Source organism: Cetorhinus maximus, chromosome 1 (assembly GCF_964194155.1).
Source record: "Cetorhinus maximus chromosome 1, sCetMax3.hap1.1, whole genome shotgun sequence".
NCBI classification, from domain to species: Eukaryota; Metazoa; Chordata; class Chondrichthyes; order Lamniformes; family Cetorhinidae; genus Cetorhinus; species Cetorhinus maximus.
In genome coordinates, this window is record NC_135879.1 from 146,085,021 (window position 1) to 146,107,016 (window position 21,996).

Here is a 21,996-nt window from a genome sequence, read left to right on the forward strand (position 1 = left end):
GTGGAACACAATGGTCCCTCCCACCACTGGAGACAGCATTTAGCACCACTGTCACGTCAATTAAGTTGGGGTTATCACCTGTAACTGCAGCCTTATGCTAACACTCTGCAGTGAAACTGGAATGTTCTCTCCAGGGCACAAGCCTAGACAAAATTTATGGAGACTTGGGCTACTCAAACATCAGGGTCCCTCCTCTTGACCTCCCCACTCAAGTCTAAAGGAATGCAAAGCACTTCGTTTGGCATCGGATTGGCTGAAGGAGTTTCTGAAAAGGTGATATATTTAGACATCAGTCGAGCTTTGGGCTCCACGCCAGATTTTGTCAGAGTTTAATCCCTTAGCCATCAACTCTGCTGCTGTATCCACATGGCAGTGAAGCTATTCACCCATAGCTGAAAGTTTGGCTCATGAGTGCTGGGGCATATCCACATGCCAGTGGGCTTGCACCGTGCATGTCTGGGGGCTGAATCTCCTCCAGGTTTAAAGTTTTAGCCTGGGGCCACGAGGGACACAGTTTCTGTGTGGCACCACAAGGAGGCACAGTTGGGGACTTGCCAATGGAGAGGCTGTCTACCAACAGGGAGACTTTCACGTTTGACTCTCTTATCCACATTGCTGCTAGCCAGTGGTGTGGGTCGGAAAATAAGAAGCAAACTTGCACCAAAAAGTGGAAAGCGGGCCTGTTGGACACACAGATGCCCTATACTTACCCAGATATTTACCTCATCCTTCTTAGGCACAGGACAATAATTAACAGCTGGAGGTATATTGGTAAGGCCTAGAAAAACACACTCCCTGCACCTCTGACAATACTCCCCGCCCCCAGGAACCCAGTGCTCTCACCTCCTCAACCCCCCTCCCGACAATGTGCATACCCCCTTCATATCTGCTTACAGTAGATGAACTTGGTTGTGTTGAACGACCTTCATCATGTGGGGCAGGATTTTGAGTTTGGCGTGCAGGCGCAGTCGGCGGGCCTGGGAGCGACCGGAAAACAGGCCGCTGCCTGCGACTGGCTCCCGACTGCAATTTCACGCTGGCTGGTCAATTAACGGCCAGCCATCGTGAAAGGCGCACTGAAATACTGTGTTACAGGGGTGGGGGCAGGAGGAGGGCGAGTGCTGAAGTCACTGCAGGTGTGGGGGAGCGCACAATGCAACCTCCCTGAAGGCAGAGAGCTGCCTTAGGGAGCTGAAGAATTCAAAAACCATAAATAAAGATTTTCAAATGCCAAAAAAAATGTCCATGCATCCGGATCAATCATCTGAACATATGGCTGATGTAAATTCTGTCTAAACATCTTTTTTAAAATTAATATCGGAAACCTCATCACGCCTTTGGATGAGGTTTCCTCAAAAAGGCAAAAGGCCGCCTGGCCGATTCACCTACCCGCCAACTGTAACATTGGATGGGCAGCAATGAAAAATCACCATTGCTAACTACGTAATGGGCTTAATAGGCCTATTAATTGCCGGCCACACACTGAGCAAAAAACTCTGCCCATGGATCTATCATGTGACTATATCACTATCACAAATATATAATTGGTGAATTGTATTGTACAAATCGTCTTAATGCCAGTCAGAAACCATTTTGGGGTTTTATTAAATTTTATAAACATCAATAATATTGTAAGTGACACTAATTATACTATAAAATTTATGTACATTATTCTTCCTGAAACTTACAGGCTGGATCGGACACTGCAGTACGTGAAGAAGAATTTCTCGAACTCCTGGAGGAAGCAGATGGAGTATGGCTGTGATCAAATCTTTCCAATGACTCCTTGAGACTGATTGTGTTTAGCTTAGTGTCAGATCCTGAATCCTGATGCCAAGAGGTATGGGTAGGGAGTTAGGAAGAAAAAACATTTGTTTTCTAATGCCAATAATCTCAAGCTTGAACTTGACAGAAAAGTTACATCTCTAAGCACCTAGTAATTAATTCAAAATTTTGAAGTCACATTTCCCATTTCTCTAAAGCAGGTATATTTGATAATACATACTTATCATACTGATGTACATAAAGCCTGCTCCTGTAGATAGATTGACCCTTTCTTTCCCCCAAGAGACTTCAGAAAAATTTTAAACGTAGTTTTAATCACAATCACATGCCTGAGCACTATACAATGAACAATATGCTCATTGGCAGTTGATGCAGAACGTCATGTTATTTCCTTTCCAATTTTTAAATATATTCTTATAGGAATTTTCTTTCAATAAAACTGTGAAGGTTATCAGTAGAAATATTTAAAACTTGTGACATACAATGAATTATATGCACAACTGTATCATCAAAAAGAAAAAGTTCTACCTCAGTACAGCTTCCCTCCAAACGCGAATAGCAAAATAGTTCATGATAACAGTCAGCAAAAATCAAAATACACTGGACCTGAATTTGGCTCTGTGCAACTCAGTGGGTTTTGAATCAGTAAAACCAGTATTTCCACAGAATTTTCCCTTTCCAGCTTTCTAAAAAAGATGCTGCCACAATTACCCAAATTTTCCAGCATGGGTACCTTCTTATCAGAAAGAAAAGTGCACTGTTATGGCCTTGTAGAACGTGATCCCTAACTGCTATATAGATCATCTTCATTATTAGCCCGACTATACTCATATATATTTGTTGTTGGAGATGCAGCATTTTTAAATCCCCAAATAACTGATCATGGTTTGGCTGCTGTCAAAGGTCTAGATTACTTTAGATTTTCGCAAATAGCCAGCTACTGTCAGTTTATGATTACACAAATGGTGTAGTCATATGGTGTAGTTTATGATTACACATATACTTATGGTAGTTGGTTCACAAGGCAGCCTTGAAAAAATAATTTACAACTACATTAGCTGCATTATGCGCAAGTTATTTTTGGCATTGACAAATATGACCCAATTTTACAAAGTTGACCCTCAATTCTACACTCTGCTTGTTCACTTGTGCATTAAATCCCATCATCCAGCTCTTGTTCTGGAACCATACTTGTACACCAGTAGTTTTAATCTTGGGTGCTTTCAATTCAGTATCATAAATCAGCGTTACTGTACAAATCATTGACTTCCCAAAGTCTGTTATTCAATACATCACATTACATTCAGCATGGTATTGCTAAGCACTTTTTCTTATTCCTTCATGGAATGTGGGTGTCACTGGCAAAGGCAGCATTTGTTGCCCGTCCCTAATTGCCCTTAAGAAGGTAGAAAGAAGCAGCCTTCTTGGACCGCTACAGTTTAACATCCTAGGGGTTACCATTGACCAGAAACTGAACTGGACCAGCCATATAAATACTGTGGCTACAAGAGCAGGTCAGAGGCTAGTAATTGTGTGATGAGTAACCCATCTCCTGACTCCCCAAAGCCTGTCCGCCATCTACAAGGCACAAGTCAGGAGTGTGATGGAATACTCCCCACTTGCCTGGATGAGTGCAGCGCCCACAACACTCAAGAAGCTTGACACCATCCAGGACAAAGCAGCCCACTTGATTGGCACCACATCCACAAACATTCACTCCCTCCACCACCATCGCACAGTAACAGCAGTGTACCATCTACAAGATGCAGTGCAGGAATTCATCAAGGCTCCTTAGACAGCACCTTCCAAACCCACAACCACTACCGTCTAGAAGGACAAGGGCAGGAGATATATGGGAACACCATCACCTGGAAGTTCCCCTCCAAGTCACTCACCATCCTGACTTGGAAATATATCACCGTTCCTTCACTGTCGCTGGGTCAAAATCCTGGAAGTCCCATCCTAACAGCACTGTGGGTGTACCTACACCACATGGGCTGCAGCAGTTCAAGAAGGCAGCTCATCACCACCACCTCAAGGGCAATTAGGGATGGGCAATAAATGCTGGCCCAGCCAGGTAAGCCCACATCCCATGAATGAATAAAAATAAAGTCCATTTGGTGCAGGTACTCCCACAGTGCTATTAGAAAAGTTTTGATCCAGTGACAATGAAGGAATGCCGATTTAGTTCCAAGAGAGGATGGTGTGTGGCTTGGAGGTGGTGGTGTTTCCATACATCTGTTGCCATTGTCCTTCCAGGTGAAGAGGATGTAGGTTTGAAAGATGCTGCTGAAGGAGCCTTGGTGAGTTGCTGCAGTAAATCTTGTACGTGGTACACACTGCTGCCATTGTGTGATGGTGGCGGAAGGAGTGAATGTTTAAGTTCATGGATGGGGTGCCAATCAAGTGGACTGATTTGTCCTGTATGGTGCTGAGCTTCTTGAGTGTTGTTGGAGCTGTACTCATTCAGGCAAGTGAACAGTATTTTGTCACATGCCTCACTTGTGCTTTGCTGATGGTGGACAGGCTTTGGAGAGCCAAGAGATAAGTTACAAACCTCAGAATTCCCAGTCTCTGATCTGCTTTTGTAGCCACAGTATTTATTTGGCTGCTCCAGTTCAGATTCTGATCATTGGTAACCCCCAGCATGTTAACAGTTGGCAATTCAGCATATCTTATCAGTTTTGCTATAGCATCACTCATAAAAAGGGGGTCAAGCAGCAATTCACTAGATAGAGGAAACATTTGCCAAATTCTGTTTAAGCAGTCTTATATTGTAGTTTCCCATGGCTTCAAATAATCAACAATTAATTACAGACTTATTTCTTTGTCAGGAAGATTGTTGTGCCTAATGAAGCTGTAACACTGCCAGAATTCTTAGTTATTTGTTCACATGATGCAAACATCACTGACTTGGCCAGTATTTATTGCTGATCCCTAATTGTCCTCAAGGAGGTGGTGGTAAGCTGCCTTCTTGAGTCACTGCAGTCTATGTGCTGTTACACCCATGATGCTGTTAGGAAGGGAGTTCCAGGATTTTGACCCAGTGACATTGAAGGAGCAGGGATATAATTCCAAGTCAGGATAGTGTGTGGCTTGGTGTGGAACTTGCAGGTGGTGGTTTTCCCATTCTTCTGCTGCCTTGTCCTTCTAGCTAGTACAGGTTATGGGTTTGGAAGGTGCTGTTGAAGGAGCTTTGGTGAGGTGCTGCAGTGCATCTTGTAGATGGTACACACTGCTGCCACTATGCGTTGGTGATAGAAGGAGTGAACGTTTAAGGTGGTAAACAGGATGCTAATCAAGAAGGCTGTTTTATCCTGAAATGTATCAAGCTTCTTGAGTGTTGTTGGAGCTGCATTCATCCAGGTAGGTGGAGAGTATTGCATCACACTCATGACTTGTGTCTTGTAGATGGTGGATGGCCTTTGGGGAGTCAGGAGGTGAGTTACTCACTGCAGTATTCCCAGCCTCAGACCTGCTCTTGCAGCCACAGTATTTATATGGCTGGACCAATTCAGTTTCTGGTAATGGTAAACCCCAGGATATTGATAGTGGGGAATTCAGTGATGGTAGTGCCGTTGAATATAATGGGCAGATGGTTTGGTTCTCTCTTGTTGGAGATTGGCACTTATGTGGTGTAAATGTTACTTGCCACTTATCAGCCCAAGCCTGAATGTTATCAAAGCCTTGCTGCCTATGAACATGGACTACTTCAGTATCTGAGGATTCCCAAATGATGTTGAACACTGTGCAATCATCGGCGAACATCCCCACTTTTGACCTTATGATGGGGGGAAGGTCATTGATGAAGCAGCTGAACATGGTTGGGCCAAGGAAATTACCTGGAGGAACTCCAGCATCCATGTCTTGGGACTGAAATGATTGATCTCCAACAACCACAACCACCTTCCTTTGTTCTAAGTATGACTCCAACCAGTAGAGAGTTTACCCTCCGATTCCCATTGATCTCAGTTTTTCCAGGGCTCCTTGATGCCACACGGTCAAATACTGCCTTGATGTCAAGGACAGTCACTCTCATCTCACCTTTTGGGGAGAATTTTCTCCCCGTCGGGGGGGATTAGACAGGAGTGGGCGCAGGCAGGTGCATAGCCGATCGCCACCCGCGATCGGCTGGGCACTGTCATTTTACGTAGGCGGGCCAATTAAGGCCCGCCCAGCGTGACGCGCACCCAGAAGTGCTGTGTACTCCCTGTGCGGGTGAGGGGAGTAGGCTGAGTCGGGGGCTGCGCTGTTTCGCGCATGCGTGTCGTTTTACACATCAGCGAGCGGGCCCCGTCCCTGCTCGCCGACCCGAAGATTCTGGCCTTTGAGTTCAACTCTTTCATCCATGTTTGGACCAAGGCTGTAATGAGGTCAGGAATTGAGTGGCCCTGGTGGAATCCAAACTGAGTGTCAGTGAACAGGTTATTGCTGAGTTATTGCTGGTTATTGCTTGATAGCACAGTTGATGATCCCTTCCACCATTTTGCTGATGATCCAGAGGAGACTGATGGGTTGGGAATTGGCCAGGTTGGATTTGTCCTGCTTTCTGTTGACAGGACATACCCAGGGAATTTTCCACATTGCTGGGTAGATGCAGTGTTGTAGTTGTACTGGAACAACTTGGCTAAAGGCGTGGCTAGTTCGGGAGCACAAGTCTTCAGTATATTGCTGGAGTGTTGTGAGGGCCAATAACCTTTGCAGTATCCCGTGTCTTCAGCCATTTTTTGATATCATGTGGAGTGATCCGAATTTGCTGAAGACTGGCATGTTATGTTGTGGAGCTCAGGAGGAGGCCAAGATGGATTTTCCATTTGGCACTTCTGGCCAAAGATGGTTACAAATGCTTCAGCCTTGTCGTCCACTCTCTTTACCGGTCTGTATTTCTCTGTAGACTCTATGTCCTCCTCACAGCTTACATTCCCTCCTTGCTTTGTACTTGCAGAAAACTTGGATACCCTACTTTGTTTCTTTGTTTAAGTCATTAATATAAATTGTAAATAGCGGACACTGATCCTTGTGGCACTCCACTATTTGCAGACTACCATTTTGAAATGCCCCGTTTATTGAAAATCTCTGCTTCCTGTCCATCAACCAATCCTCCATCTACGTTAATATATTACCCCCAACTCCACGAACTTTTATCTTGCCTATTAACCTTTTGTGAGGTACTTTATTAAATGCCTTTTGGAAATCCAAGTATACCTATGCCTACTTTATCCCCCTTTAGCTACCCTATCAGTTACATCCTCAAAAAACTTTAGTAAATTTGTCAAAACGTGATTTCCCTTTTGTAAAACTATGTTGATTCTCTAATCATACTATGATTTTTGGAGTGCAGTGTTCCTTAATAATAGATACCAGCATTTTTGTGATGAGTGATATCAGGCTAACTGGCCTGTAGTCCCCTGTTTTCTCTCTCCCTCCTTTCTTGAGTAATGATATTACATTTGTTAACTTTTAATCTGCTGGAGTCATTCTAGAATCTAGGGAATTTTAGAAAATCATAACCAGCATGTCCACTATCTCTGCAGCTGCCCCTTTCAGATCCCTGGGATATAGACAATCAGGTCCTGGGGATATATTGGCTTCATCCCTTAAGTTTCTCAAATATTTATTTTTTTTATCTGATATTAATTACTATAAGTTCCTTACTTTTATTAGTCCTTGTGTACCCTCTATTTCTGGTAAGTAATTTGTGTCTTCCATTGTGAAAACAGGCACAAAATATTTGTTCAATGTCTCTGCCATTTCCTCGTTCCCCATGATAATTTCTCTTGTCTCTGCCTCTAAGGGACCAATGTTTACTTTAGCTACTTTCCTTTTTATATACTTGTAAAAGCTCTTACAAGCTGTTTTTATATTTCTAGCTAGGTTATCCTCATATTCTATTTATTTGCAATTCTTTGATCATCTTTTGCGGGTTTCTAAAGCTATCCCAATCCTCAGACATACTTATATTCTTCACAACATTATAGATCTATTTTTTAATCTAATATTATCCTCAACTTCCCTAGTAAGCCACTAGTGGATCTTTCTTACAGAGTTTCTATTTTTTAAAATGGGACAATATTTTTGATGAAAATTTTGAAATAGTTCTTTAATAAATGTTTTCCACAGTTAATTTACCTTTTAGTTTATTTGCCCAATCAACCTCTGCCAGACCTCTCCTTATACTTATGTAATTGGCTTTGTTTAAGTTTAAGACTCTTGTTCTGAACTCAAGTATGTCGCTCTCAAACACAATATGGAATTCAATTTTATTATGATCATTTTTTTTCAAAGGATGTTTTATTATGAGGTTACTAATTAACCCTGCCTCATTACATAATTCTAGATCTGAAATAGCTTTATTCCTATACAACTCCACAAAGTATTGTTCTAGGAAACTGTCACAAAAGCATTCTACAAACTTATCTTCCAGATGACCTTTGCCAATTTGATTTGTAATTCCCCTCTCCTCTGCTTCCTCTCACTCTACTATAATAATTTCACCACATTTGATTCCACCTTCGTTCTCTTAAACTTGTACACTCACCATTATTCCAACCCTCATTTCTCCGCATCTCACATTTTAAATATTGCATACCAATGATTCTGTCATGACGGGCACATTCTCTAAACACCTCTGATTTTTACTAACCACACTTCCTTCTTTCTTGCAGCAGGAGGTCATGCACTGAGACCAGAGGAAGCCAAGAGCATATGCATGCCATATGTGCTGTGGATGAAAACATGCTGAACATCACACACCTGGAGGGTTTTGCTATACATTATCCTCCTTTTTCTGTTGTAATTCTATCTCACCGTACACATTCTGGATGACAACCAACAGCCACTTCTCTTTCTATTCCCCCATCACACTAAACACTAACCCATGTCCTTCTCCTTCATCTGCCTTCCTGAAGATGCACCGTCAATCGATCTGAGCCTACAAGTACCAACTCAGATATTATCACACATTCTAGGTTTGGCTAGATGAGGGGTCTTCACATGGTGAATCACCATGTACAAATGTGCAAGAGCTAAGTCAGGGCATAAGATGCAACAGGTGCTAATTCACTACACAGCAAAATTTCGTACTAGCTCTGCTGAAGAGGATTTAGATTCATACTTTGCAGAAGGCTGATAGCTGAACACTAGGAATTGCTTACTGCACTGGGCAGGTGTGTTTCTTTGAACCAAATTAAACTTCACATTTTTATATATATATTCTAAGTACTACAAAACAAACTTGGTTTGTAGCAATATGTATATTTTCTTGGAATGTACAATTTTTTTTAACCTATTGTATCATCGTACCTCTAGCAACATATGCCTATAGTTCTTTATTAGCAGGATGATCACCTTTTTTCCACAGTCAATTCTCCTGATGCAAGGTATCATTTTTCACAGGTGTAGAAGAAAAACAATTTTATGGTTTTGGACTGTAAAAGCAATGATGTGCATGCATTCTTCAAATTAATTCAGGACTATGAGTGTGCCCACTATTTACCCAGAACACTCATCTGCTGAGTACTCAATTAGTGTACCTTGTCAGCAATAATCTCTGATGGGGACTCTTCTATTCCAAGCTCTCTTCTTCTCTCTGCTCGTACTTCTGCATAACTGCATGAGAAATGAAAATTTTCAACTATGTCATAATATCCACATTATATTTCAGCTTCAATATATGCTGATCCTGTGGCATCTCCCTGATCTAGCTTAAAGATAGGCATCTTCTAAAATTAAAAGCAATCATGCGGTAGGTCATTACAGGCTGAATGTGACCTCCTGGACTAGTTTCAATCACCTAAGTGGGTCAGAGAGGAATTTCCATGTTATTTTCCCCACTAATTGTACTGGGTTTTAAAATATGTTCATGGCCTGGGAGATGTGGGAACATATGTTTTATAATGCATAACCCATCACAATTTTGTCAGACAAGTTAGATGGACCATTAGGTTTTCTCCTGTCTATAATTTTAGGATGATTGTAAAAATTGGATCAAGGCTGTAATGAAGTCAACAGTCAAGTGGTCCAGGCAAAATCCAAACTGAGCATCAGTGAACAGGTTATTGCTGAGTGAGTGCCACTTAATAGCAGTGTCAACAAACCTGCTATTACTTTGTTGATGATTGAAAGTAGATTGATGAGCTAGTAACTGTGAGATTGCGTTTTTCCTGCTTTTTGTGGACAGTGCATATCCGGGCAATTTTCCCATGATTGGGTAGATGCCAACATTGTAGCCGTTCGGATTTCTTCTACTGATTTAAATAGGTAGACACCAAACACTGATGGCAGGTGACAATCTGTGCCAAGAACATGACAATAGAGCTATTGCCTCTTTCTTAGTCATTTGTGAAACTATCAGCAGAGTTAGTAGCATACTTTATTTAATAAGCAAATTTTGAAAACAAAATAGGGAATCCTCTGCACTAAGTTAGATAGGGACATTAATTATGGGTAACATCATGGAGCATGTGCAAAGTAGAAGTCCTGACTTTAAATTGGTTTAAGTACTGTCTGACTGTCAGAAATGATGTCAAAAGACAGAAACACAAATGCTTTGAAGGAATTTCTGGCACTGACACCAGAACTAACTCACAGATCAGGTTCATCTTCAACCTCAGTTGGTAGCACTCTTGCTTCTCTGTCAGAAGGTTGTAGGTTCAAGTCCCACTCCAGGAGCAGAATTTTGCCCTTGATGGGTGTGTGGGCCCCACCAGCTTGGCGGTGGGCGGGCAGCCGACCCCCGCCACCGAAATGGGGCCCGCCGCTAATTTGAGTGGGCGGGCCAATTAAGGCCCGCCCAGTGGCCTGCCCAACGGGAAGTGCTATGCGCTTCCTGTGCAGGGGGGAGAGACATTCCCCAACCGTCAAAATGCACACTGCTCCCTGATACAAAGTGCTGTCTCAGGGAGATTACTGACAGTCCAAAAAACTTTAAAAATAGAGTAGTAAAAAAATTAACATGTTCCCCCTCATGTGACAATGTCACACGAGATGGGACATGTTAATAAGTATCACATAAAATGTATTAAAAATTTTAAAAATGGACATGAAACCTCATCCCACCAGTGGATAAGGTTTCATGCATTATCAGAAGCCCGCTGGGGCTCCTGGCCTGCCCGCCAGCCTTAAGGTTGGATGGGCAGGTCTTTAATTATCTTAATTACCCTGTCAATGGCCTTAATTGGCTATTGACAGGTCGGCGGGCGCACAGCTGATTTCGCTGTCTGCCTGCCTTCCTAAAAATTTAAAGGAACCGGGATGACGTCGGGGGTTCCTCCCGACATCATCTCGCGTCATTTTCACGTCGGCGAGCGGGCCACGCCCCCAAATCGCCGATGGGAAAATGCAGGCCCAGGACTTGAGCACAAAAATCACGGCTGAGAATTCTGAGGTGCCATCTTTGGATAAGACATGGGTGGGTGTAAAAGATCCTACAGCACTATTATGAAGAACAGCATAGAGTGGTCCCCATTGTCCTGGCCAATACTTAGCTCTCAATCAAACTGCTGTTTGTAGGAGCTTGCTATGCACCACTTGGCTGCTGCATTTTCTACATTACAACACTGACTATACTTCAAAGTGCTTCATTTGCTGTAAAAATCAATTAGAGATGTTCCGTGGTCATGAAAGACACTGTATAAATGCAAGTCTTTCTTTCTGAGATTGCTGAAGCATGAATATATAATTCTTGGAGGCTTAGAAAAACTTCAAACCTCCAATTGTTAAAGCTAAATATTCTCTAGAGGTTCATCTGCAAGAATAAAATGATTGTGTTGATTACCAGTTGCAAATTGGAAAGTAAAATATTAAATAAGTGAATATCACCAATAGGCCACACTGATTCAGCGAACCCTGTTGAGACTGACACAACCAAAACGTTTGTTTGATACCAGCCAAATATGTGTATTGATGAGGGACTGGATATTGATTAAGATGCATCGAAAGAAATTCAGAAGGAAAGGATGAGGATTAGTGTAATTGTAAATGCCCCTATCACTTTGAGTGATAACTGTTGTGATTGTGTAACGACTTAACTAATAAATATCCAAAACTTGTGGTGTCATTTTCTTTTTCCAAAAATAGTCACAAACAGCTCTGAAGAATAGTGTATTCAATTTAAATTTGAAGAACTATCTCAACCCTCCTGAGTACTGAAGCTTAAAAAATGTCAAAGAGATTTAAAATGAGAGGATCATTTTCTCCCAAGAAAAAATTGGGGAGCACTTTCATCAAGTACTCTCACTAGACTTTTCTTCCTCTTTGGTAAATCTTTTTATATGGGACCTGAAATTTAATTGTTCAAATGTTAAAAGTAATTAGGGTGGGACAAATTATAACTTAGTAGGTTTTGATTACAAATAACAATAAAAATACATGTTGAAGTAGGCTAAATGTATTAGCTGAAGTTCTTGTACCTTACAACAGAATGATTACAGACAATGAATTCTGGCCTGGAGTTCCACTGATGATAAGTAATGTAATAATGAGTCTGAAGCCACATCCATTGTTGCCCTTTTGTAAGAAATCTGTAGTAGCAAGACTTGCCCTTTCCATACTGTATTACTAAAATTAAAAATAAGTCGACACACAATTACACATTCAAATTGCAAATTTATGATAGCTACATTGTTCAAGCATCAACTATTTGATTATTCAATCTTTATATTGTACAATTCAAAATGAAACACAACTTAATGGTAGAATTTAGCCAGCTTTCACTACATTGACTATATTATAAGGTGTTCTTTAGATCTGTCCAAATTTACATACAAATTTATTCTACTGACTGACACAGGAAAATTGAGTGCAAACAGGCCACTTCCATTTGGGTACCCAGAACCCACCAGTAGTCATTCTGGTGGTATCAATGGCAAAAGAAGAAAACATAGGCTTCTTTAAAAAAAAACATTCTCAGGGATGGAAAGACCAGCAGTTATTCCTCATTCTTAGTTTTCCTGTTTGATGCAACTAAGCATCTTGCTAGGCTACATTGGAGGACAGTTAATAGGAATAGTAGTAGGCCATTCAGCCCACAAGCCTATTCTGTCCTTAAATTTGATCTCGGCTCATATGCAACTTAGCTCTACATCTGGCCAACTTGGTTCGATTACCCTGAATACCCTTGCTTAACAAAAATCTATAAATCTCAGTTTTGAAATTTTCAACTGACCTAAGTTCAATAGGTTTTGTGGGGGAGAATTCCAGATTTCCACCAGCCTTTGCGTGAAGAAATACTTTTTAACATCATCCAACATCAACAGTTTAGCTCTAAATTTAAGATTATATTCCCCGTTCAGAGCAAATAGTTTATCTCTATCTACCCTAACAAACCTTTCATCTTAATTACCTCAATTAGATAATTCTTTAATATTCTATATTCAAATAAGTGCAAGCCTAGTTTATGCAACCTCATAATTTGATCATTTTAGTCCTTGTATTATTCGAGTCAACCACATTGGGGTAGAACAGAGTCAAATGCAGGTGAGAACAGATAAAAATCACAGGTTGGCTTTTAATGACAATCCAACAGATTCATGACCACTTTTGCTGAAACCAACTTTTGATATCTAGATTTTTAAAAACTATATTCAATATTTTCAAACTCAAATTCTCTGGATTATTAGTTGCCATGGAGAATGCACCACTGATGGTGACTGACAGCTAAATGACAGTTAGCATTGTTTGAAATTTAAACCAGGCAGCTTGACCCTGATTGGTCAAGGCATTGCCCTGAGGAATGAACCTGCAAATGGCTGTCACTTATTTTGTTTAGCTGAAACAGGCGCAATTAAATTTCAAACAATGCTTGGCAGTTAACTGTCAGTCACCATCAGTGGTGCATCTCTATGACAACACCACTTGCCAACCAATCAGCACTCTCTTCACATACAGTATAAATTGTTTTTTCTCCCTTATATCGGTATTCTTGCAAAGCAAGACGAAAAGCTTAGACATGTCTCTTTTTTCAGCAATACCTTTCTTTCTCTTTGGAAATTTGCCCATAAAAAGCTCCATTTCCAATGTTTCTTCTCAGCTCAGAACATTCGAAAGTTATCAAAGGTGCTATTTGCTTAGAAGTAATTTATCACCTTGAAAATTCTTCTCTAACTCCTGATCCAAAAGCATTTTCAGCATGATCATACGACTGCTCTTGAACACTTTAGTATGTCATCTGTACTTTATGTGAACTCCTTGAAAGTCTTGAAAGATTTGGATGTTGCACGTTGCTAAACTAATTGCACTATCCAAAAACTTCTTCCAAATTAATCCCAAGGCCATATAGTTTTCTTTTTGATTCCTCTATCTGTACTGTAATTTAAGATCATCCTAATATTTTCCACTACTCAGTGGTACCTCTTGGCTTGGTTCTTTCCCTAGACAGTTACTTCTCATGAATGAGCTACTCCAATCAACAGTCAATTCTATGTTAATGATTCTATTCTTCATTAATCATCTTATTCCTTCTTCATTTATCAATATTCTTGGCCTCACAGTCTCCGCTGGCCTTAAATGAAATCTCAAATTTCCTCCTATGCTTAAACTGCTTCCAAGAAGTTCTGTTTTCTCTTTTGCACCAACAACTCATAAAGCTAAGATCCTTTTAAGTCTTAATTACTGCTCATCTACTACCTTTCTCACACTCCTGGGCAGGACACAAGAAAAAGAAGATTGTCCAATCAACAATCCCCTCTTTCCTCTAAATATCAACTTCTTCTATTTCAGTGCTTTGTCTGCTTTAGCAATATTGCTGTGGTTAGTCCTTTACTGCACTTTATTTTTAGAATTAAACTCTGTCCTACAGTATTTACCATCCTGGATCATTAGTGTATTCAAATCAAGACCCATCATAATTTCCTCCTTAACTTGCTCGCTAATACAGTTTTACTCAATGAGTGGCATTTCTTCACTTGTAATGGTTTTGCAAATAGTATTATAACATTTTAAATGTGGTTCTAGAATAAAATTTATAGCATATTTTTTGTTTGGTTCAAATATCTATGTAATTCATTCAAATATAGACAGGAAGAAAAAGCTATCATGCTCACACCAATATTCATCCCTACTCACCTCTTTGCCCACACAACTTTCCAGCTCTGCACAAAAGGACTCCTACATCCATTTCATTTACTGAGGGTACAACACATCAACTGCATCTACTTATCCAACTCAGTAACACTGTACACTAACGACTTTCCATACCTGGCTAGAGCCCAGATCAATGACATCAATGTCAGGCAGTATTCCACTGTCTCCACTCAAGTGTTGGTACTACAAAATGGCTGTGGTATAGCCAGTGAATCTGTTCAATCATCCTTACTGTAACAAAATCACAGCAGGAAAGAACATGCATGACAAATTGATCTCATCCTTAGTAACCTCTGTAGTGAGATAGTTTGTTCCTCAATACGGGCAACACAAACAAGCTTTTTTTAAAATCAATTTCACCCAAACAAAATAATGCTTTTAAATTGTAAATACTCCATCAAGGATTTACTGCCCACAAATATATTTGTTTTTACGCTTCTGTTTATATTTTTTACTTTATGTTACTTTATCTTAATATCCACTATGCAAATTAGGATGTGATATTTGTCTCCCCTGCATATTCCCATCATGTCTTGATCTTTCACAACTTAATACTTTTCAGATTAATATATTTCAGAACTATACTTTACATTTTTCTCTGTAAACAACACACACAAAAATTAGTATTACACCTTTAATCCTGAAGCTTGCACTTTAAATCAACTCTTACGTAACTCCACAACAAAATAATCTTGATAGCAGAACCATTGCCATCTATTTTCCAATTATTCACTTACCGACCTACCCAGTAACGTCGCCACAGAAATCAGATTTTCAGTTAGAATTACATGACAAGCATCTAACCCAAAACACACTATTATGATCCCAGCTAATGTTATTTCTGGACAAGCCAGATCCAAGGGTGGAACCCGGCTTGATAGATCCTAACTTTTATTTTTTGTTTAGAAATGTGGAAGGTGGCTACTGAACAGAGTCACAGGAGTCAGCTGATGAACTTTTTGTTAAAAGAATAAAACATTTAAAGTGCTCCTTCACCCACAACTATACCTTTACAGATATATACAGATTCGTAAGGATAACACAAATTGCAAAAGCTATCTTATACTTTAATGTTCACAGTAAGTACACAGTCCATATAAAACAATAGGCAACCTGTGGTCAGGCACACCACATTCTGAAAGCAATTGACAGATGCCACCCCAAACAGATGCTACGGATCTCCCATCAACTCCCCCAGACTCAGGCTCTTGTCACACAGTGAACCAACCATTCTCACTGAATTCAATATTTCACGAGGGTTTCCAATCTCCACTCTCGAAGAACTCACTTTGGATTCCTCTCCCAAACGCTGCTTTCTCTCAGATGTCTTCCACAAGGGTCCACCTCCAGGGTTTTGAACTTTCCTTCCGATGTTACTCTCCCCTAGATCACCACGTGCATTCAGGCTTTGCTTTCCATGCACTCTCTCTCTGATACTCAGGTGTGCCAACAGAACACTACTGCTTCACATGCCCATTGTAAGGAGTCACCAACCTTTGGCTGTCTCCTCAGATCATCTGGCTTCTCACAAATCTATTTTGCTTTAAGTCTGCATCCTGCAGCTTTCTTCCTTTAAGCTTGGAGTCTTCCTCTGCTCCACACTCTCAACTTCATTTAACAGGACCTTTTCCTGATTCCTATTCTTTTCTTTTGACTAGAAGGTCTTCTTGGGACTCCTTCTTTGTGTCCCACTCCTTGGGGACTTCTCTATTCTTTCGGGATATCTGCTATCTGCAGAGTTCATCTGCTTTATCCAGCTTCTCCTGGCTCCTGGTTCCAACTGAACTAAAAAGCTTTTGTTCTGTTTCTCCCAGTGTTTGTGGGCCCCCTGTTGCTAGGCAACAGCCCAGTTTTCTGCTTCAAGGGTCATAAAACCTTTTTAAAAATGCAGGTATATGCACAAACCCACAGACTTGCAGGCAGCTTTTAAAATGAAACTAAAACTCAAGATTCGCCCTTTCTTAACACCAATACAGAAACACAACTTAAATTTAAACTTAAAACTAAAAATCATTCCTAACACCCACAAATACAAATAACTTACTTAAACTACCTCTAGTTCCTAACAACACTGTAACCAAAACTTCAACTTATCATGGTCAATAATATAGGTAATACGTTCTTAAATTAACGTAATTAACAATTAACTTTTTGGTACAGATTTCTGAAATATTAATTACAAATGTATTAACAATCAAAAAATACTTACAGTATTCATGGCATTTTGCCAATTTTTCCAAGTCATCCACATGATAGTAATCATAGCCAGATGTGCCTAGCACTTCAAATGATAAATAGCCTATTATTGGAGATGCCCTAGATTAAACACAAGGATCAGATAAAAGCTTAACATTTTATGTAAGTGCAAGATTATATTATCCCTTTATCTTGGTATACATATTTTATCTCATCCTTAAAAAGTCTCCAACCATCAAAAGAATTAGAACTAATTAGGTACGTAACAGTAATATGCCATATATGTTCTTAAAACTAACCATATTAATGAACTGTACTTCAGTTAGTCTATATAAAGATATCAAAATACAGCATGAATTTAATCAGCATATCAACTCAACCTCAGAATACCATGCTTGAAGTGGCTTGGAGATTAAGTTGCCAGAGCACAAGAATCATTTTCCATCTTCATCTTTCACTTCATGCATTTTTCATTGTATTTAAACCAACTTCTAATGTTCTCTTTTTTCCCCCCATTTTAAATTAATTTTGTTTGTTCCTAAGATGCACCTTGAATACTTTCTGATTTCTTTCAGAGTGATTGGTTATCAATTGAGGCAACAAATAATAATGCCTGCAAAACCAGATTACCAACATGCTTTATAGTCTGAACGACCACATTGTTTTTCATGGGCAGAATATTACACTCGGCGTGTGGGCGCGCGCCCGACATGCCCGAGCGTAAAATGACGCGCAATGACGTCGGGCGTGAGGCCAAACATCATTGCGCAGTCTCGCGATATTTCGCTCGGCAGGCATATGCTGGAGTCAGCTGCGCGCCCGCCTATAACTAAAAGGCTTATTAAGGCCACGAGCAATCTAATTAAATTCAAATTTACACTGCCCGTCCAACCTTATGGTTGGCGGGCAAGCGAAAAGACCAAACGGCCTTTACATTTTTAATAAACCTCATCCACGAGCGGGATGAGGTTTCCTAAAGCAAATAAACATTAAATAAAAACCTTATTTTTTAATTAAAAACATGTCCCGGGTCATGTGACAGAGTCACATGATGGGACATGTTTTATTAAATCTTTATTCTCTTCATTTATTTTTAACACAGCACTTCATTCTCCCTGAGGCAGCTCCGTGCCTCAGGGAGACTGAAGCACTCTTTCTCACGCTAGGCCTAGCTCTCCCTCCTCCCCCCGCCCGCACAGGCAGCAGTCAGCGTCGCCGCTCACGATCCATGCTGGACAGGCTTTAATTGACCTGACTGGCCCCGCACAGCCCCGCCGAGCACCCCCACCAAGGGCAAAATCCTGCCCCATATGTATTTATCTTTTCTTCACAGCTAATGACACAGTCAATGCAGTGTCTTTGGCCACAAACTCCACCCTAACCACCAGTTCCATCCCAATTCCTAGCCACCATCTCAGACTGAATCAGACTATCTGCAATTTTGCCACCATCTCAACCCTTAAATGAGCTTCTGACATAATGGCCAGGATCTTCCAGTTGTCGGGCAGGCTTGACAGGGGCAAGCAGGAGTGGCCCCGAATTGGACCACCGCCTGCGAATGGTCCGCGACCACCATTTCACAGCGTGAATCACGTGCTGCAGTGCTTAGTGCTGCCTGTGGTGGTGGGGGGTAGGGTGACCATGGAACTTCACACATTCACGTAGGTGTGTGCAATAAAAGCTGAAGCTTCTTGAACATAAAAAGTGAAGAATTTTAAAATGTTAATAACATGTCCCCTCATGTGACTCTATCACATGAGCAGGGCATGTGACAAATTAGTTTGAAAATTTTTTGTCCTTTTTTAAATCACTGATTGAAACATCCGGCCCATGGATGAGGTTTTGCAAAAATTCCAAAAGCCGCTTGGTCTTTTCGCCTGCCCGCCAACCATAAGGTTAGGCAGGCAGCAAAAAATTTAATTTAATTACAACTTTAATGGCCTTAATAGGCTTGTTAATTGTCAGCAGGCGTGTTGCCGTCTCCCACGCGCACCCACCGACCAAAATATCACGTGTAATTTTACGTACGTTCGGGTCAGGCACGCGATCGCCCGACAAGCGCAATATTCTGCCCAATGTTTTACAAATCACAAAGATACCTTACATCTACCCCTGTCCGACCTTTAGTTTTCCTGAAACTGAAATCTCATGACATGATTACTCTAATGCTTTTCTAGCCAGCATCAACAAACTAGGACATTCACAACTCTGTCGATAGTATCTCTAACCACACCAGGTCCCACTCACCTATCAACCCTATTCTTGCTAATCTACATTGTCTCCTGCATCCGTTCCCCCCTCCCCACCCCCACCCCCACCCCCAACCCAACAACTCAAATTTTAAATTTTCATTCATCTGTTTAAATGTTGCAATTGCTATGCTCTTCCATATCATTTCAACATAACAGTGCACCACCTGTGCACCACCCCTCCTTGCCTCCCCCAACTGGGACTCGTCATTCTTCTGTCTCCGGCCTTTTGTAACCCCATCTCCATCTCCTCCCCTCACCGTTGACGTTTTCAGCCACATGGGTTCCAATCTCTGGTAAACTCTTGCATCTCTGTCATCCTTTGAGATCTACTTTTTAAAATCCACATCTTTGACAAAACTTATAGTCGCCTCTCCCTGCCCCACCCTGATCTCTACTTTAGCTCAGTATACCCAACCCGTGCTTCTGCGTAGTGCTTTAGGTATTTTTCTTTGGCAAAGACAACATATAAATATAAGTTATTTTTAAACTATTTCTCACATCCTCTTAGAAAGATTTTTTTTTAAATCAGAGAACACACCTGTGATCAAGAAACAAAAACTTCCACTCCAAACTGTGTCTTGATGTAATTTCTTCATTTGGTTCTTCAATAGTGCACATTTCCTATATTTAAAAAATAAACAATTTGAGGAAATGTTGCCTTATGCAAAAATGGAGCAGCTGAAAGCATTAGCGTATTCATATTGTAAGACTGGCAAGCAACCAAAATCAAAAGACATTTCACTCATATGAATTATGTTCATACCTTAATAAATTGTGGTGTGGCTAATCTGACAGTTGCTACAAAGCAAACTCTTCCTTCATAAGTTGGCTTTACTATAACTCCTTCAAATTCATTTCGTGTAGAAGTAGACACTGAATTAAATAAACAGTTATAATTTGATAGTTGGTGAATAAAAGGAGAAATAAAAATATCAGTAAAAGATAGGAAATGAAAAAGTGTAAATAATGTTAAAAAGGCATCACACAACCAGGATCACCTTTGAAAATCAGTTTAAAAAAATCACAAATTAAACTTTTTGTTTCATCCACTTTGATTTTAGTGTGTACAATTTCAGGTACCTAAACTTAAAAGGAATTTATTAAGGAAAATCGAAAGAAAAAGTAGGATTTCAGGACGAGGACTATATATTAAGCACAGACTCACATTTAATTTGTTTTCATTAGAGGAAGAATGATTGGGAAAGAATATTATGTAAATCTTTAAAATGTTAAGAGATATACAGATATAGGAGGGAATCATCTAATTTGAACAATGAGCACAAAATTAAACTGGTTTAAAGTTGCAAACTTTAAGTGAGATTATTGTGGAAGGTGATGTAACAGTGTGGGAGAGGGAGGAGTCAGAGGGCGGTGTGCTGCATTTTCTAAAATGGGACCTGTAGCTATCAGCAGCTTTCTTTCCATTCCTTCTGCCATCAGTTGTGCTTTTCCCCATCATCTCTCTTCCACAGTGCTCCCTGTATCTTTGCCTAACTGCTGTTCTCTCCTCTTCCTATCATCGTCTCACTACCACCACTACTACTATTCACTTCCATTATTACCCCTATCTTTGAACTACTTATCCAAACTCTATACCGTCTCTCTCACTCTACTGCCTTGGCTCAGTGGTGGCACTCTCACCTTCGAGTCAGAAGGCTGTGTGGGTCCATTCCCCAATCCAGAGACTTGAGCCCATAACCCAAGCTGACATTTCAGTACAGTCCATTCTTTTTGACTTGTAGGAATGTTTTAATTTTCTATTTATTTAACTCATCTCATATTTGAAGATTTTTCACTGCTGATCAGTCAACCTGTCTGCTGTTCATTTAGCTTGCACTACTTTCCACATTGTTTCTCTGAATTTTGCCTTTTTTCCATGAAGTAGCCTAATCTTTGATTCTTCAGAAGCTTTTTCTAACCTCACAACAAATCTAGTTATGTTCTAGTTGTGATCATCCAATTGTTCTACTACTCTCAAAACATTTATTTATCCAACTAGAGCTAAATTAGAAAATCTTCTCCTCTGTAATGACCTAGGAAGCAGTCCTAGTGTATTCTATTTTGACCATATGCATTATCTTTATTCCAATCTATATTTGGATAGTTAAAATTACCCAATATCACTCGCCTTTTATTTTACACATATCTCTCAACTATCTGTAGATTTCCCCCTCTATCTCGCCTCCATTGTTTGATGGTCTGTTACGCACATGGGACATTATTACCGTTTCTCTTCCCATTTCTTAACTCTGTTCATATGGATTCGGTGTTAAAACAAACTCTTGTGATAGAAAATACCACTCTATTCCTCTTTTTCCCTCAATCGCTCCTGAAAATGTTACAGCCAGGAATATAAAATTCTACAATCCTGTACAAACCTAAGACACTTCTCTGTTACATTTGTTTCATTAGCACTTCTAATTCTCCAATTCTCATTTGAATGGTCTGTCATTCACATGTAAATCATTTAATCCTTACTCTAATTTTCTTTTTGGTATGTTGATTTTTATTTATTTTCAGACTTCTCATTTATCTTTTCACTCTCCCTTGGCCCCTCAACAGTTTTTCTATCTTTCATTGCCTCTTTATTTCCTTTCCTCCTGAGATAATATTTTTTTAAAAAATTTCAGCTTTACTATTTGCCTCTATTCCAACAGCCTTACTAATTGTACTCTCCCTCTCT

At 40.3% G+C, this 21,996-nt stretch overlaps 1 protein-coding gene across 2 annotated transcripts in view; it reads right to left on the bottom strand.

Moving 5' to 3' along the window:
* The window catches only part of clocka (clock circadian regulator a), a 136,052-nt gene that overhangs the window by 39,909 nt on the left and 74,147 nt on the right, over positions 1-21,996 (bottom strand). For both annotated transcript variants that reach the window (XR_013577488.1, XM_078548002.1), the window contains exons 9-14: positions 20,077-20,156; positions 19,852-19,934; positions 17,075-17,181; positions 12,195-12,342; positions 9,318-9,393; positions 1,689-1,827 (exon numbers count right to left, since the gene is read on the bottom strand). Coding sequence is in view for 1 of the 2 variants with exons in the window: in XM_078548002.1 (XP_078404128.1) it covers positions 1,689-1,827; positions 9,318-9,393; positions 12,195-12,342; positions 17,075-17,181; positions 19,852-19,934; positions 20,077-20,156 (633 nt within the window). In the remaining variant the exon portion in view is untranslated. The remainder of the gene's footprint in view (positions 1-1,688; positions 1,828-9,317; positions 9,394-12,194; positions 12,343-17,074; positions 17,182-19,851; positions 19,935-20,076; positions 20,157-21,996) is intronic.